Raw genomic sequence first — 18,298 nt, forward strand, 5'->3', positions numbered from 1 at the left:
AAAACAAGACCCCTACATATGTTGTCTACAAGAGATCCACCTCAAAACAGGAGACACATACAGACTGAAAGTGAAGGGCTGGAAAAAGATTTTCCATGCAAATAGGGACCAAAAGAAAGCAGGAGTAGCAATACTTATATCAGGTAAAATAGACTTTAAAACAAAAGCTGTGAAAAGAGACAAAGATGGTCACTACATAATGATCAAAGGATCAATCCAAGAAGAACATATAACAATTATAAATATATATGCACCCAACACAGGAGCACCACAATATGTAAGACAAATGAAAACAAGTATGAAAGGAGAAATTAACAATAACACAATAATAGTGGGAGACTTTAATACCCCACTCACACCTATGGATAGATCAACTAAACAGAAAATTAAGAAGGAAACACAAACTTTAAACAATACAATAGACCAGTTAGACCTAATTGATATCTATAGGACATTTCATCCCAAAACAATGAATTTCACCTTTTTCTCAAGCGCACATGGAATCTTCTCCAGGACAGATCACATCCTGGGCCATAAATCTAGCCTTGGTAAATTCAAAAAAATAGAAATCATTCCAAGCATCTTTTCTGACCACAATGCAGTAAGATTAGATCTCAATTACAGAAGAAAAACTATTAAAAATTCCATAACCAACAAATCACAGAAGAAGTCAAAAAAGAAATCAAAATTTGCATAGAAATGAATGAAAATGAAAACACAACAACCCAAAACCTGTGGGACACTGTAAAAGCAGTCCTAAGGGGAAAGTTCATAGCAATACAGTCACACCTCAAGAAACAAGAAAAAAGTCAAATAAATAACCTAACTCTACACCTAAAGCAACTAGAAAAGGAAGAAATAAAGAACCCCAGGGCTAGTAGAAGAACTCTTAAAAATTAGGGCAGAAATAAATTCAAAAGAAACAAAAGAGACCATAGCAAAAATCAACAAAGCCAAAAGCTGGTTCTTTGAAAGGATAAATAAAATTGACAAACCATTAGCCAGACTCATCAAGAAACAAAGGAAGAAAAATCAAATCAATAAAATTAGAAATGAAAATGGAGAGATCACAACAGACAACACAGAAATACAAAGGATCATAAGAGACTACTATCAACAATTATATGCCAATAAAATGGACAATGTGGAAGAAATGGACAAATTCTTAGAAAAGTACAACTTTCCAAAACTGGACCAGGAAGAAATAGAAAATCTTAACAGACCCATCACAAGCACGGAAATTGAAACTGTAATCAGAAATCTTCCAGCAAACAAAAGCCCAAGTCCAGATGGCTTCACAGCTGAATTCTACCAAAAATTTAGAGAAGAGCTGACACCTATCCTACTCAAACTCTTCCAGAAAATTGCAGAGGAAGGTAAACTTCCAAACTCATTCTATGAGGCCACCATCACCCTAATACCAAAACCTGACAAAGATCCCACAAAAAAAGAAAACTACAGGCCAATATCACTGATGAACATAGATGCAAAAATCCTTAACAAAATCCTAGCAATCAGAATCCAACAACACATTAATAAGATCATACACCATGACCAAGTGGACTTTATCCCAGGGATGCAAGGATTCTTCAATAGCCGCAAATCAATCAATGTAATACACCACATTAACAAATTGAAAAATAAAAACCATATGATTATCTCAATAGATGCAGAGAAAGCCTTTGACAAAATTCAACATCCATTTATGATAAAAACTCTCCAGAAAGCAGAATAGAAGGAACATACCTCAACATAATAAAAGCTATATATGACAAAACCACAGCAAACATTATCCTCAATGGTGAAAAATTGAAAGCATTTCCTCTAAAGTCAGGAACAAGACAAGGGTGCCCACTTTCACCATTACTATTCAACATAGTTTTGGAAGTTTTGGCCACAGCAATCAGAGCAGAAAAAGAAATAAAAGGAATCCAAATTGGAAAAGAAGAAGTAAAACTCTCACTGTTTTCAGATGACATGATCCTCTACATAGAAAACCCTAAAGACTCCACCAGAAAATTACTAGAACTAATCAATGATTATAGTAAAGTTGCAGGATATAAAATCAACACACAGAAATCCCTTGCATTCCTATACACTAATAATGAGAAAACAGAAAGAGAAATTAAGGAAACAATTCCATTCACCATTGCAACGGAAAGAATAAAATACTTAGGAATATATCTACCTAAAGAAACTAAAGACCTATATATAGAAAACTATGAAACACTGGTGAAAGAAATCAAAGAGGACACTAATAGATGGAGAAATATACCATGTTCATGGATTGAAAGAATCAATATAGTGAAAATGAGTATACTACCCAAAGCAATTTATAGATTCAATGCAATCCCTATCAAGCTACCAAGGTATTCTTCACAGAGCTAGAACAAATACTTTCACAATTTGTATGGAAATACAAAAAACCTCGAATAGCCAAAGCAATCTTGAGAGAGAAGAATGGAACTGGAGGAATCAACCTCCCTGACTTCAGGCTCTACTACAAAGCCACAGTTATCAAGACAGTATGGTACTGGCACAAAGACAGAAATATAGATCAATGGAACAAAATAGAAAGCCCAGAGATAAATCCACGCACATATGGACACCTTATCTTTGACAAAGGAGGCAAGAATATACAATGGATTAAAGACAATCTCTTTAACAAGTGGTGCTGGGAAAACTGGTCAACCACGTGTAAAAGAATGAAACTAGAGCACTTTATAACACCATACACAAAAACAAACTCAAAATGGATTAAAGATCTAAACATAAGACCAGAAACTATAAAACTCCTAGAGGAGAAGATAGGCAAAAACACTCTCCGACATACATCACAGCAGGATCCTCTATGACCCACCTCCCAGAATATTGGAAATAAAAGCAAAAATAAACAAATGGGACATAATTAAACTTAAAAGCTTCTGCACAACAAAGGAAACTCTAAGCAAGGTGAAAAGACAGCCTTCAGAATGGGAGAAAATAATAGCAAATGAAGCAACTGACAAACAACTAATCTCAAAAATATACCAGCAACACCTACAGCTCAATTCCAGAAAAATAAATGACCCAATCAAAAAATGGGCCAAAGAACTAAATAGACATTTCTCCAAAGAAGACATACAGATGGCTAACAAACAAATGAAAAGATGCTCAACATCTCACATTATCAGAGAAATGCAAATCAAAACCACTATGAGGTACCATTTCACGCCAGTCAGAATGGCTGCAATCCAAAAGTCTATAAACAATAAATGCTGGAGAGGGTGTGGAGAAAAGGGAACCCTCTTACACTGTTGGTGGGAATGCAAACTAGTACAGCCACTATGGAGAACAGTGTGGAGATTCCTTAAAAAACTGGAAATAGAACTGCCTTATGATCCAGCAGTCCCACTGCTGGGCATACACACTGAGGAAACCAGAAGGGAAAGAGACGCGTGTACCCCAATGTTCATCACAGCACTGTTTATAATAGCCAGGACATGGAAGCAACCTAGATGTCCATCAGCAGATGAATGGATAAGAAAGCTGTGGTACATATACACAATGGAGTATTACTCAGCCATTAAAAAGAATATATTTGAAACCAGTTCTAATGAGGTGGATGAAACTGGAGCCTATTATACAGAGTGAAGTAAGCCAGAAAGAAAAACACCAATACAGTATACTAACGCATATATATGACATTTAGAAAGAGGGTAACAATAACCCTGTGTACGAGACAGCAAAAGAGACACTGATGTATAGAATAGTCTTATGGACTCTGTGGGAGAGGGAGAGGGTGGAAAGATTTGGGAGAAACATGTATAATATCATGTATGAAACGAGTCGCCAGTCCAAGTTCAATGCATGATACTGGATGCTTGGGGCTGGTGCACTGGGACGCCCCAGAGGGATGGTATGGGGAGGGAGGAGGGAGGAGGGTTCAGGATGGGGAACACATGTATACCTGTGGCGGATTCATTTCGATATTTGGCAAAAACAATACAATATTGTAAAGTTTAAAAATAAAAAAAATTAAAAAAAAAAAACTATCTTAGATGCTACAAAGATGGGAAGTCTCCCAAGTCCAGGCTCATGAGAAGCCTTGTAGTTTCACTTCTCCCCGCGAGCTCCCCTTGACCCTGAAGATCTTCCTCATGGCATTTTTCACCTCACTGTTCCTCAGCGTGTAGATCAGAGGGTTCAGCAAAGGTGGCATGACGATGTTAAAGAGGATGACGAGTTTGTCAGCGGCCAGGGTGGTGGAGGGTCGAATGTACATGAACATGGGGGGCAGCAGGACCAGAAGCACAGTGATGATATGTGAGCCGCATGTGGACAGAGCCTTGCACCGGCTCTCAGAAGACCGGCTTCTCAGGTTCAGTAGGATGACCACATAGGAGATGATAAGGATGATGAAGGACACTAAAGAAATCATGCCGCTGTTGGCCACCACGATGAGCCCCACCACGTAGGTGTCCGCACAGGCCAGCTTCAGCAGGGGATGGACGTCACAGAAGAAGCTGTCGATCTCGTTGGGCCCACAGAAGGGCAGTTGGACTGTGAGGAGCGTCTGCAGGATGGAATGCAGGAAGCCAGCCACCCAGGAGGCCCCCGCCAGCAGGCCACACTTCCGGCGGCCCATGATGGTCGCATAGTGCAGGGGCCGACAGATGGCCACATAGCGGTCATAGGCCATGGCCGTGAGGAGGAAGATCTCGGTGCCACCAAAAAAGTGGGCAGAAAAGAGCTGGGTCATGCAGCCCTCGAAGGAGATGGTCTTGCGCTCCACCAAGGTGTCAGCAATCATCTTGGGTGTGGAAGCGGATGGATAGCACATGTCGGCAAAGGACAAGTGGCAGAGGAAGAAGTACATGGGAGCGTGCAGGGTCTTGCTGGCGTTGATGGTGACGACGACCAGAAGGTTCCCCAGGACCGTGAGCACGTGTAAGAGAGAGAAGACCAGAAAGCAGGCACGTTGCATCTCCCGGCTCCGGAAAAGGCCGAGCAAGACGAACTCAGTCACGTTGTTCTTGGCGCCCATGGATTGTCTATCCTGAGCACTGACAATCTGGTTAGGTCTGCAAGGACACAAACTGCAGGATATAAGAAAGCTTCCCATAGAGAAGGGGCTTATGGACACAGTCGGGGGTAGGGAGGGCGGGATGAACTGAGAGAGCATTATTGACGTATATACATAGGCTGCCATGTGTAAATAGATAGCTAGTGAGAGACTGCTATAGAGCACAGGGAGCTCAGTTTAGTGTTCTGTGATGACCTAGAAGGGGAGGGATGGGGGGATGGGAGAGACGCTCAACAGAGAGGGGATATATGCATTCTCATAGCTGAATCATGGTTGTTGTACAGCAGAACTTTGCAAAGCAATTACAGTCCAATTTTAAAAATAAATTGAAAAAAAATTACAGATAGTTTCCCAAATCCAGGAGTCAGTACACTGTATTCAAGTCTGATAATGATTTTAACACCCTGTTTCAAAGGGTGTTAAAACTAACATTCATAACTCCTTTCTATGCCATAGCTAAAATACAGTATGTGGAAAACATTTTGTTATCTAGAACCTCTAAGATTTCATGCACAGATCTACCCTAGAACATACATATATCAGAACACAGACCAGAGACAGACCTGGCAAAAGAGGAAAGCATGTAAAACAAATAAATGAAATAATAAGTGACTGCATGAACAAATGTCTCAGATACTAAATTTATAAGTGATTAAGATATAAAAAATTGCATTAAATTCAACAAAAATTGTTGAGCCCTCTAAGTGCCAACAAACATTGTCACTGATCCTTAAGTGCCTAGGACCATATCAAATGTTTTTAACCACAGGGCTGTGTATAGCATATAATTTAAAAACTTTAAGGGGGAAGATGAGAGATGCTAACATTACAAAGCTGGGCTTTGTGTACATCAATCAGTAAGTATGAAAAACCACCATAAGTACCTCAGTAACAACCAGAGAGTGCTGGATGGTAATTACTTCATAGTCAAGGGCAGGTTGGTAGAGTGTAGGGAAAAAGGAAGGGAAATCATACAAGACTGTTCTGAGTAGTGCTTTTATCACAAGTGTCTTGTTATCATGGCTGTTGAAAAACAAAAATGGCAAATAACATTTATGAATAGCAGAACAGTAAAGTGATAGTTGCTCAGTCATCTCTGACTGTTTGCGACCCCATGGACTACAGCCACACCAGGCTCCTCTGTCAATGGGATTCTCCAGGCAAGAATACTGGAGTGGGTAGCCATTCCCTTCTCCAGGGGACTTTTAGGGATTGAACCTGGGTCTCCCACATTGCAGGCAGATTCTTTACCGTCTGAGCCATCAGTGAAGCCCAGCAGAACAGTAAAGATGATCACATTTGGGGACTTTCCTAGTGGTCCAGTGGCTAAGTCTCCACACTCCCAATGCCAGGGGCCCAGGTTCAATCCCTGGTCAGGGAACTGGATCGCATGTGCCACAACTAAAGATCCTGAGTGCCACAACTAAGAAAGGGCCAGTCAAATAAATAAATATAATAAGTATGTTTTTAGAAAGATGATCACACTGTATGTGATCAACTCTAGTCCCTACATTCCCAGGCGACTTAGGATCCTGGAAAAGGTTCACAGAAGACAGAGAGGACGACTCGAAACACTTGGGACATTGACCCACAGAGGCTGACACAAAGAATTCACACTCAGAGCCTCTTCCACTCCTTCCTACCTCCAATTCCAGGTCCCAGACACACTGCTTGTCTTTAAGCGGTTGAATCTGCTTTAAGCTGAAAATTAAAACAATAAACAATGACAATGCCAGAGGCAAGAACAAGGGAAAAATTGTCATGCCCTGGGATATTACCCAGACTTATTTAGCATCTCCCTTATCCAGAAGTTTCCTAAAATCCAGGATCTTACAGCAAGATTCTTCTACTCCCTGCTCAACTACTCCCTGCTCAAATTGTGCAAATGCTTTGATCAGATGGTTAAATTCACCCACAAGGCAGAGAGGAGAGATAGCACTGGAAATAGCCAGTTCCTGCCAGCCACTGAAGGAGAATGCTATAAAAAAAATAATGATACAATCATTGTGCACACCCCAAAACAGATTTTGATAGCAGATAAATAATCTAACCATTATTTCCATGAAAAAAAATGTCTGCCATATTTTATTTAGTCTTGTAATAAATGTAAAATACACCCATTGTTTCTATCTGGCATTTTGTCATGCTGAAAAAAAAGACATTCTGATGTGAGATCAAATGCTTGGAATTGCACAGCTGGTGTTCAGGCCATCAAATGAAAACTGCTTGGGAGGCAGTATCACAGTCAGCAAGAAGCCAGCCACTAGAGACAAATTCTGTGAAACTGATTTCCAGTTCTTCCAGTCCCTCTCTGGATGACATTGGACAAGTTGCTTGACCCCTTAGAAACTCTGTTTCCTCCTATATCAGATAATAATACATATCACCTAGGCTGCCATTATAAGATAAGGGAAGAGTATTTAGGACTTCCCTGGTGGCACAGTGGATAGGAATCCTCCTGCCAATGCAGGGGACGTGGGTTCAATCCTTGGTCCAGGAAGACTGCACAAGCTGCAGAGCGACTAAGCCAGTGTACCACAACTTTTGAAACCCACACACCATAATGAAAAATAGCTGCTGCTCGCTACAAACATAGAAAATCTGTACACAGCAGCAAAACCCAGTGCAACCAAAAATAAATAAATAATTTTTTAAAGAAAAGAGCATTTAGCCCAGTTATTTGCCCTTAGTAGGTGCTCAGTAAATACCAAGTATTACTAGGCCTCAATGGTTTCACGTCATTCTCAGGTGGGAGATTGGTTTGCAAGGGCCATCTCCTAGGATTTATAGCCAAGGTGATTTGCCATTTAATTTCCAAACATTTTTATTAAATTTCTAGTACGAAGAATCATTAAACTTGGGATATCTAATGAGCAAGACGGTCATCCACCTGCTCTTAAAGCCAATTCCTCTGAGGACAAAGAGGGAACAACATGCTTGGGTGATGCAAGTCAAGATTTGTTCTCACTTCCCTTTCTCTCATGAGACTCTCTTCTGACCCAGACGCTCCCAGAGAACATCATCTTAATCATATGAACTTTACTTTTATGATTTTTATCATAAAATAATGAAATAATACATGCCTTTGTTATTTAATCCAGAGTATATGTTTACTGTCCTTATCCGCATTTTACAGATAAGGAAAATTAGGCTCAGGGAGATTAGCTAATTTGCTCAAGTTCAGCATATTCACTAGAGATACTTTGGAAAGTAGTGAAAATACTATTAGAAGTTAGAAGTCATTATTATTACAGAGAGCTTCTTTTGGTTGTTTCCTTCAGTTATGAAAACATTTTTATGAATTTGAAAGAGATGTATACATAGTATTATATTCAGCATTTTCCCTTAACACTTTCTTTAAGCATTTCCCCAAGGCGATAGTTTTCAAGAGATTGTTTTTAACGGTGCATCTTAAAACACATACCCTAATTTATTTGACTTTTTTTTTTTATTTATGAGCTTTGAGTTGCTCCCTATTTCGTACTCCAGTGTATGGCCTCCCTCTGTAAATATCTTGGGATCAATTTCTTGGAATGGGAAGACTGAGGTAGAGGGCATGACAATTTTTTAGGGTCCAGCTAGAATCTCATGCAGTTTGAAACAATATCATTTGCTGTTCCCAGAAGTAAACACTGATGAAATAAGAATGCTCATTAACTCCCAACACAGACCACTTTTCCCCAACCTAAACATCTCCATACACCTTCAGCCTCTCCTCCAAGGACTCATTTCTGTCCTTGTTTCCTCCAAGGTTCTTTCTGGTTCCCCCCAAAGTCCTCACACCACCCTTAACCTGTAAACACATCTTTGGACCTTGCAGCCTGTGAGGACCTGAACAAGACTGCATGGAGTGCAAAAAGGACTTTTCACCTCTTGCGGTTCGTGCTGCCGTCACCCTGGCAAAGCTGCCGCGGGTCAGGCACGGCTCATGACCTTCATTCACGCATTATGTGAGTTCACACTCATAACAAACCTTTAAGACAACTATTACTATTCTCACTTCGGAGGTGAGGAAAAGGAAGCTCAAAAACTTTAGTGTTTATGGGACTTGCTTGAGGTCACTGATAGCAAACACCGTGACAGGTGTTACAAGCTGATCTGAAAGACACTTGTACACCTTATTGTCAGAGAGGTCTCCCTATTGCAGTTGTGAATGAAAACGGTTGCCTGCTGTATCCGCAAGCAAAGGATGCTGCAGCCATCAAGCCGTCACATTACAGCCACACCTCCAGTGAGCCCTGAGGGAACTCAGGTTGGAAAGAGGACGCCTGACATCTAGCAGCCACCTGCTGCAGCCATCCTCAAGGGCACTCCCTGAGGAGACTGGGATGAGGAAAGCAGAGAGCTGAGTGCATCTCAAAGGGGCAATTTCAGGGAGCCCAGACTCCTGCATCCTCCCACACTTAGAAAAGTGCTGAATTCGTCAACTGGAGCTATCTGGTTTTCTTTAGTTAACAATAATCTTTGGTGTTCCAATTGCCTGGTCTTTGTTGCAAAAACTTCTATATATCTTGATTCCTGTCCCTGCATCTTCAGACCAGTCCCTCAGAGTTATCTGAGAGGCTGTGTCCCTAGCTTAAATCCTCAGTTTTGTCCACCAAATAAAACATAATTCTAAACTTCTAGTTTGAGCCTTTTTTTTTTTTTCAGTCAATACAACAGTCCCCACACCCCTATTGCAACCATTTCCTCCTACTCTCTCCCCTACAGTACTTGCTACTCTAAACCTACTGAAAATTTTCAGGTGATTAACATAGAGTTGACTTTGCCCAAAAGCAGCAGCTTGAAACCCTGAAAAGGGCATTGACCTGGAAGTCAAAAGACCTCAATATTAGTCCCAGCTTTGTTGTTTGCAGTCACCTCAAACAACTCTCTTTCTCTCTCTGCCTGGTGCCCTATTTCCCCATCTATTCAAAATGATAGTAAGACAAAGTACTATGATTTTAAGCTGGGAAAGTAGAAATACACAGCCTTCAGGTTAATTTCACTGATAAACATCATCAATATCGTGGTGAATTTTAAAATAACTAGAAAGCAAGTAAATGCCTTTATATGATTACGCACGTCTTTCACTCCCTTGCTTAGGCATTGGTGGGGGTTTGGGGTATACATTTCATATTTCCCAAGCCTTACATTGAATTTGATTGAGCTCACACGAGTTTTCAGATATATTCTCTCTCTTGAAAGAGAAAGGAAATTTGTAATGCAATTTAGAAACATTTTTACCTGAAAAGATTAAAATGTCAGTAAGTCTTTTAAGAGGCTTTCAGACTTAGGTATCTAAGGAGTCACTGACATGAACGACTACCTTGCCAGCTGGGCTTTGGGGAAAGGGTGCTAAGACTGTGCCTCAGTGAAATACACTCTGGAATCTGCTCGAATTTCCAGGAAGTTGACTGGTGTCAGGGACCACACACCAGGACAGCCCATGGGAAAAGCTGGGAACTCAGCCTTCTCTGCGTACTCTGATCCTTCCATTCTGCCTTCAGCAACCCCCAGCCAAGGACGGGGCATTCATATGGCAAGCCTCTAAATAATAAAATATCTGTGAAAACACTCTCTGAGTCTGAACATCTCCACAAGTAGAGGGAATGGTCACCCAGGCACGAAGACATTTGCTTGCATTTATTAAGCAATGCTGTATGCCAAGCCCTACAGGGAGCACTTAAAATGCATCATCTCAGTAAATCCACTCAACGATACTTGGAGGAAGCTATGATGCTTGTTTCTCTTTTTCAGATGAGGGAAATAAGGATTAGAGCAAATGAGTGACTTGGCCAACTTCTCAGACCAGTAAAAGTCAGAGCCAGAAATGCAACCCAAGGTACACAGCTCCAAAGTCATGCTCTCAGTTGCTGCACAAAACTCCTGACTAGGAAAGTAGGAGCATTTGATCATCCAAAAAGGAGGGAGATGACGGCTGAAGGCAGCAGACAGAAGCTCAGCGATGAGAGGTGAGCACAGGCTACATCGGACCCTGGAAAAGACGCTTTCGGGGCATCCCTGCTTTGTAACCACAAAAATGCCATGTCTTCAGGAAAAAAAAATCAAGACAAAAGGAGAACAATTACATCAATACGGTGACGGTGCATGGGGAGGAAGCTGGAAAAATTCAATTCCTTTATTTCTTTAAATTACTCAGATGAATTCCACAAATATGTTACAAATTCTGGAATGCTTCTTTTTAAATCTCTAAATCTTTACAGTAGAGTGAATTTCAATTTTTCATCTAGATACATTTAACTTTGTTTAAAATAAGGTGATCTAAAAAAGGAAATTTTCTCAAATAAATAATTCTATGATATATTGCTGTTGTTTAGTCACTAAGGTGTGTCCAACTCTTGCAACTCCATGGACTGTAGCCCACCAGGTTCCTTCTGTCCATGGGATTTCCCAGGCAAGAATACTGGCTGCTGCTGCTGCTAAGTCACTTCAGTCGTGTCCGACTCTGTGCGACTCCATAGTCGGCAGCCCACCAGGCTTCCCCGTCCCTGGGATTCTCCAGGCAAGAACACTGGAATGGGTTGCCATTTCCTTCTCCAGTGCATGAAAGTAAAAAGTGAAAGTGAAGTCGCTCAGTTGTGTCCGACTCTTAGCGATCCCATGGACTGCAGCCTACCAGGCTCCTCCGTCCATGGATTTTCCAGGCAAGAGTACTGGAGTGGGGTGCCATTGCCTTCTCCATGGTTGCTATTACTTTCTCTAGGAGATCTTTCTGACCCAGAAATCAAACCCGCATTTGCATTAGCAAGCAGGTTCTTTACCACTGAGCCACCAGGGAACCCCCTCTATGACATGTATGTGTGTGTGTATATATATATGTGTGTGTGTGTGTGTGTGTGTGTGTATGTTTACTGTATAGCAAAAAAAGAAAATGGCTGAAGCGGAAGGATTCTAGTGATGCTGTGGGAATATGAAAATAAATCAATTTGACACTTTATGCATTTAAAGGCAAGGACCTGAGAAACACTAAGATACTGTGCAGCAGGACTTCTATCTTTGTACTGAGAACAAAACAGAGAAAGCACAGACCAAGTGAAAACATCTGTTTTCTGTAAGAGTCCCTGGTTGGTTCAGGTTTATTCTAGCTAGAGAGTCCCCCAGAAAACCATGACTACATGAGAACTGACCTTAGTGAGCTCCACCCTCCTAGCTGAGCAGTGAGAATAAAGGACTCTGGCTGGAGAAGTGAAAGGTCTCAGGAAACTTTTAAGCACAAAGTGTTCAGGGAATCTTACACAGAATTTCCACAGGCAAAGCCATTGTAGAGCTTGGACACCTCTGCTTCTGAAGTGTCAGCAACACACATTCATGGTTGGCAAGAGCACCTTGAGGTTTGCTAATGAGACCCCAAAGGCATTACAATCCAATTAGAGGAGGGGGCCACAGAGACAGGCACAGCTCTCTTGTCGCATTAACTTAGTGGCTCAGACAAACCACCACGCCGTGCTTTGCTGTGTCCAACTCTTTGCGACCCAATGGACTGCAGCCCACCAGGCTCCTCTGTCCACAGAAACCACTTTTTTATCCCAACTTTGAATTTCCGTACCAAATCATCCCAAACTCATTCACTCAACTATATTTATTAAGTCACTACTACATACAGGGAACAGTTCCCTGTTATCAATTTTTTCTGATGACACAAAACTGTGTTATCAGAATTTTGCCAAGAGAATGCACTGGTCATAGCAAACACCTCTACCAACAACACAAGAGACATGGACATCACCGGATCGTCAATACCGAAATCAGATTCTTTAGCTGAAGATAAAGATATTCTTTAGCCAAAGATGGAGAAGCTCCAGTCAGCAAAAACAAGACCAGGAGCTGACTGTGGCTCAGATCATGAACTCTTTATTGCAAAATTCAGACTTAAATTGAAGAAAGTATGGAAACCACTAGACCATTCAGGTATGACCAAATCAAATCTCTTATGATTAAAGAGTGGAAGTGACAAATAGATTCAAGGTATTAGACCTGATAGAGTACCTGAAGAACTATGGAAGAAGGTTTGTAACACTATACAGGAGGCAGTGATCAAAACCATCCCAAGAAAAAGAAATGCAAGAAGGCAAAATGGTTGTCTGAGGAGGCCTTACAAATAGCTGCGAAAAGAAGAGACGCGAAAGGCAAAGGAGAAAAGAAAAAATATATCCACCTGAATGCAGAGTTCCAAAGAATAGCAAGGAGAGATAAGAAAGCCTTCCTAAGTGGCCAATGCAATGAAAAATAGAAGAGCAATAGAATGGGAAAGACTAGAGATCTCTTCAAAAAAGTTTAGAGATACCAAGGGAAATTTTCATGCAAAGATGAGCACAATAAAGGACAGAAATGGTAGGGATCTAACCGAAGCAGAAGATTTTAAGAAGTGGCAAGAATACACAGAAGAACTATATAAAAAAGATATTAAAGACCCAGATAGCCATGATGGTGTGATTCCCTCACTAAAACACAACTGCATTCATTTTACATACTAGCAAAGTAATGCTCAAAATTCCCCAAGCTAGGCTTCAACAGTACATGAACCGAGAACTTCATGATGTCCAAGTTGGATTTAGAAAATGCAAAGGAACCAAACATCAAATTGCCAACATCCGTTGGTTCATAGAAAAAAACCAACAGAACTTCAGAAAAACATCTATGTCTGCTTCACTGACTATGCTCTAAAGCCTTTGACTGTGTGGATCACAATGAACTGTGGAAAACTGTGAGAGATGGGAATATCAGACCATTACCTGCCTCCTGAGAAACTTGTATGTATGCAACAGTTAGAACCAGACATGGATGAACTGGTTCCAAGTTGGAAAAGGAGTACATCAAGGCTGTATATTGTCACCTAGCTTATTTAACTTATATGCAGAGTATATCATGTGAAATGCAGGGCTGGATAAAGCACGAGCTGGAATCAAGATTGCCAGGAGAAATATCAATAACCTCAGATATGCAGATGACACCACCCTTATGGCAGAAAGTGAAGAGGAACTAAAGAGCCTCCTGAGGAAGGTGAAAGAGGATAGTGAAAAAGTTGGCTTAAAATTCAACATTCAAAAAACTGAAATCATGGCATCCAGTCCCATCACTTCATAGCAAATAGATGGGGAAACAATGGAAATAGTGACAGACTTTATTTTGGGGGGCTCCAAAATCACTGCAGATGGTGACTGCTGCCATGAAATTAAAAGATGTTTGCTCCTTGAAAGAAAAGCTATGACAAACCTAGACAATGTATTTAAAAAGCAGAGACACTACTTTGCCAATAAAGGTCCACCTAGTCAAAGCTATGTTTTTTCCAGTAGTCATGTGCGGATGCGAGAGTTGGACTACAAAGGAGGCTGAGTGCCAAAGAATTGATGATTTTGACCTGTGTTTCTGGAGAAGACTATTGAGAGTCCCTTGGAATGCAAGGAGACCAAAGCAGTCAATCCTAAAGAAATCAGTCTTGAATATTCATTGGAAGCAATGATGCTGAAACTGAAACTCCACCTGATGGAAAGAGCTGACTCACTAGAAAAGACCCTGATGCTGGGAAAGTTTGAAGGCAGGACGAGAAGGGGACAATTGAGGATGAGATGGTTGGATGACATCACCAACTCAATGGACATGAGTTTGAGCAAACTCTGGGAGATGGTGAAGGACAGGGAAGCCTGTAAAATGAAGATGAAGTCAGGGGGAAGTACATAGACAAAATGCATAGATGAGGTTTTGTAAAGTTGCCAGAAGTGGCTACTGAATTTGCTCCCAACATCCCATATATCACAGAAAATAAAGAAATATAAACAATGATATGATTCAGCATCTAGTTCAGTTCAGGCGCTCAGTCGTGTCCAACTCTTTGTGACCCCATGAATTGCAGCACACCAGGTCTCCCTGTCCATCACCAACTCCTGGAGTTCACTCAGACTCACGTCCATCGAGTTGGTGATGCCATCCAGCCATCTCATCCTCTGTCGTCCCCTTCTCCTCCTGCCCCCAATCCCTCCCAGCATCAGAGTCTTTTCCAATAAGTCAAGTCTTCGCATCAGGTGGCCAAAGTATTGGAGTTTCAACTTCAGCATCAGTCCTTCCAACGAACACCCAGGACCGATCTCCTTTAGAATGGACTAATTGGATCTCCTTGCAGTGCAAGGGACTCTCAAGAGTCTTCTCCAACACCATAGTTCAAAAGAATCAATTCTTCGGTGCTCAGCTTTCTTTATATTCCAACTCTCACATCCATACATGACCACTGGAAAAACCATAGCCTTGACTAGACGGACCTTTGTTGGCAAAGTAATGTCTCTACTTTTGAATATGCTATCTAGGTTGGTCATAACTTTCCTTCCAAGGAGTAAGTGCCTTTTAATTTCATGGCTGCAATTACCATCTGCAGTGAGACACTACATAACTAAGAAATATTTAAGACAAGGAAAATCTGCCCTAGAAATGTAATGACATTAATGATTATTATTTAACTTTTAGATATGATAATTGTATTATGGTTATGTTGTATAGACAGATCTGCAAACATTCAAATGATATCGTGTCTGGAATTTACTTCAACTTACAGATGAAACAAGACTGACCATGGGTTAATAATTGTTGAAACTGAGTAATGACTACATATGGCTTATTATAGTATTATCTCTACTTTTGAATATGTTTGACAATTTGCTAACACAAAACAAAGCATGTTTTGGTTGAAGAAAAATGTTGATTTCTGATTTCAGTCTTAGACTTTCTTATTTAATAGCTCTTGTGTGAAATTCCTTTAATCTCCATTTTTAACAAGTGCATCTCAGATCTCAGATTAATCTGATGCCAGTGGTCTCCAGATAACACTGAGTAAAGAAGACCAAGTAAACATTGTCTATATGGTTCAGAACAAAAGATGCTTTCCTAAAACAACTGTGTCTGAGGCCTAAATAAGACAACACTGGGAAATTTAGTTAGACAATCAGGTCATGGAGGACTTGAAGCTTGTAGAGAAAGCTTGTAGGTAGTCCATGGTAGCTTATAGGGAAAGTAATAATGTAACTGGATGGAGGAAACAGCCAAGACCAGACAGCTCTGATGATGAGATGCTAGGTGTTTCGGGGAACTGAATCAACATGGAAACACTGAACTAGAATAAACCCTAGAGGTCATCCAGAACAGCCTATCAGAATTCCTTCATCAACAATCCCTCCCATATGACCATGAGGACTTCATTTGAATACATTATTTTCTGTATCTTTTTAAACTTAATGCAATGAGCATGTATTACTTTGCAATTTTAAAAGGTAATAATGATAGCAATAATAAAATTGTTACATTCAAAAATCAAGGAAGTCTGAAGTTATCCAGTGAAGGGGAACTTTGTCCCTGCAATACTTCAATAGCCCAGAGGGTTCTGATTGGTGACCTTTATATTGGATATGAAGTACATAATAGATGTTAGGCTACAATTAGATGCTTTGGTGTTTAAAAAATTGAACCTAAGTTGTCTAGGAAATATGATCTTGCAGAGACCTTGCTCTTTAATACATTGTAGGGACCAAAGCACACTAGTTAGAAACACAAGTTCTAGAATCACACAGTCAAGGTCTGCAGCTCAACATCAGCTGTGCAACGTAAGGGCTCTTGGAGCAGCTTTGCCACCATTTATGTTTTGTGACCTTGGGCAAGTCACTGCCCCTCTGTGGTCTTCCTCGTCTGTCATAAAGGGCCTGAGCATGGCTCTTACATTCTGTGGTTCTTGTGGACTTGCCAAATGACCTTGAGTTCAGAGCAATATTTCTATATGGTGAAAGCCACTGTAATAATTCCTATTAGTGACCAGAAGTCAGTGAGTGCTCTCCACCTGGAGGCTATGTTTTAGGACCTTTCCTGGTTTTCATTCTTGCAGCTGACATGAGGTTGTCTTAGATCATGGAAAAATATTGGCTCCTAGTGTAAACTTAGCTGGGTTGGGAATATCCCCAGGAGTAGAACATAGCAACCCACTCCAGCACTCTCACCTGGAGAATCCCATGGACAGAGGAGCCTGGTGGGCTACAGTCTATAGGGTTGCAAAGAGCTGGACACCACTGAAGTGACTTAGCATGCACGTACACAATGCAAACCACAAGGATTAAGGAGCATTAACGTGGACCTGCAGGGGCCATATCATTATTAAGGTATTGAACCAGGCTAACAGATCAGTCTAAGGCCTTAACTCTAAGAAGCCCAAGGACTGGTCAACTGAATCAGGGCACGGCAACAGGCAAATGGCATAACTGCAGTTTCTTGTAATTGACATAAAGGGAGGAGCATATTTCACAGCACTGTCTCTGGCCCTGTTGGGCTGCACACCACAGGCCTAAGAGGTTTTGCCCCACAGGCCCACCAGGCCTCTACCCCACAGGCCCACAAGGTCTCTACCCCAAGGGCCCACCACGCCTCTACGGCACAGGCCCTCAAGGTCTCTACCCAACAGGCCCACCAGGCCTCTACCCCACAGGCCCACAAGGTCTCTACCCCAAGGGCCCACCACGCCTCTACGGCACAGGCCCACAAGGTCTCTACCCCACAGGCCCACCAGGCCTCTACCCCAGAGGTCTACAAGACCTCTATCCTGCAGGCCTGCCAGGCCTTTACTTGACCAGCATAAAGACTGAAGAAAAAGTCCCGAGTCAGCAACAGAAACAGTGGTTTAACAGGTAAGGAGAACTTACATGTCTGAAGCAAGGTCCTGGAGCAACTCATTACTATGTGCAGCAGACACAACAGGACATGGCGGCAGGCTTCGCTCTGGAGGCTAGGTAATCAGTTACAGGAGGAAATGACGCAAGGTCGGCTCATCAGTTACCCGGGAAACCAGCAGAGGGGCACGCCCCTTACCGCCCTTTTGATGAGCTATTGGAAACAATCATCAGCTGGGCCTGGGGCGAGTTTGTAGGAAGGTCAGTTCTGTGAGTAGGGTGCAGATGAAGCAGGCACTGGTCCAGCAGGGGACGTACGGGAGGACAGTCATCTAGGGTGGTCTGAGCATACAAACCCTCGACCCTTTCCTCAAAAGGCCGCCCAGGTGATTCTGCCTGTGTTAAGGAAGCAGTCGGCCTAAAATTAGCATTGAGAGAACACTTTCTGTTGCACCTTCTACTTACAAAGTGCAGCGCCTCCTCGCACTGCCATCATCCCTCTGCCTTAGCCAGACGGGGCAGGGGCTACTCAGGTTACATATGTAGTGACCGGAGCTGCAAACACTAAGAGCTGCACTTTGGCTCTTGCATCCAA

At 41.7% G+C, this 18,298-nt stretch overlaps 2 protein-coding genes across 2 annotated transcripts in view; both read right to left on the bottom strand.

The window, feature by feature from the left end:
- Positions 1–17,822, bottom strand: part of LOC113905304 (olfactory receptor 4C12-like) — a 179,764-nt gene extending 161,942 nt beyond the window's left edge. The window contains exon 1 of the mRNA XM_027562343.1: positions 17,737–17,822. The gene's annotated coding sequence lies outside the window, so the exon portion shown is untranslated. The remainder of the gene's footprint in view (positions 1–17,736) is intronic.
- On the bottom strand, positions 4,007–5,262 carry LOC113905300 (olfactory receptor 4S1-like). Its single transcript, XM_027562339.1, has one exon. It carries the CDS (start codon positions 5,189–5,191, stop codon positions 4,076–4,078), a length of 1,116 nt encoding a protein of 371 aa, XP_027418140.1. The 5' UTR covers positions 5,192–5,262; the 3' UTR covers positions 4,007–4,075.
- Positions 17,823–18,298: the final 476 nt, after the last annotated feature.

This window comes from Bos indicus x Bos taurus, chromosome 15 (genome assembly GCF_003369695.1).
Source record: "Bos indicus x Bos taurus breed Angus x Brahman F1 hybrid chromosome 15, Bos_hybrid_MaternalHap_v2.0, whole genome shotgun sequence".
Lineage (NCBI taxonomy): Eukaryota > Metazoa > Chordata > Mammalia > Artiodactyla > Bovidae > Bos > Bos indicus x Bos taurus.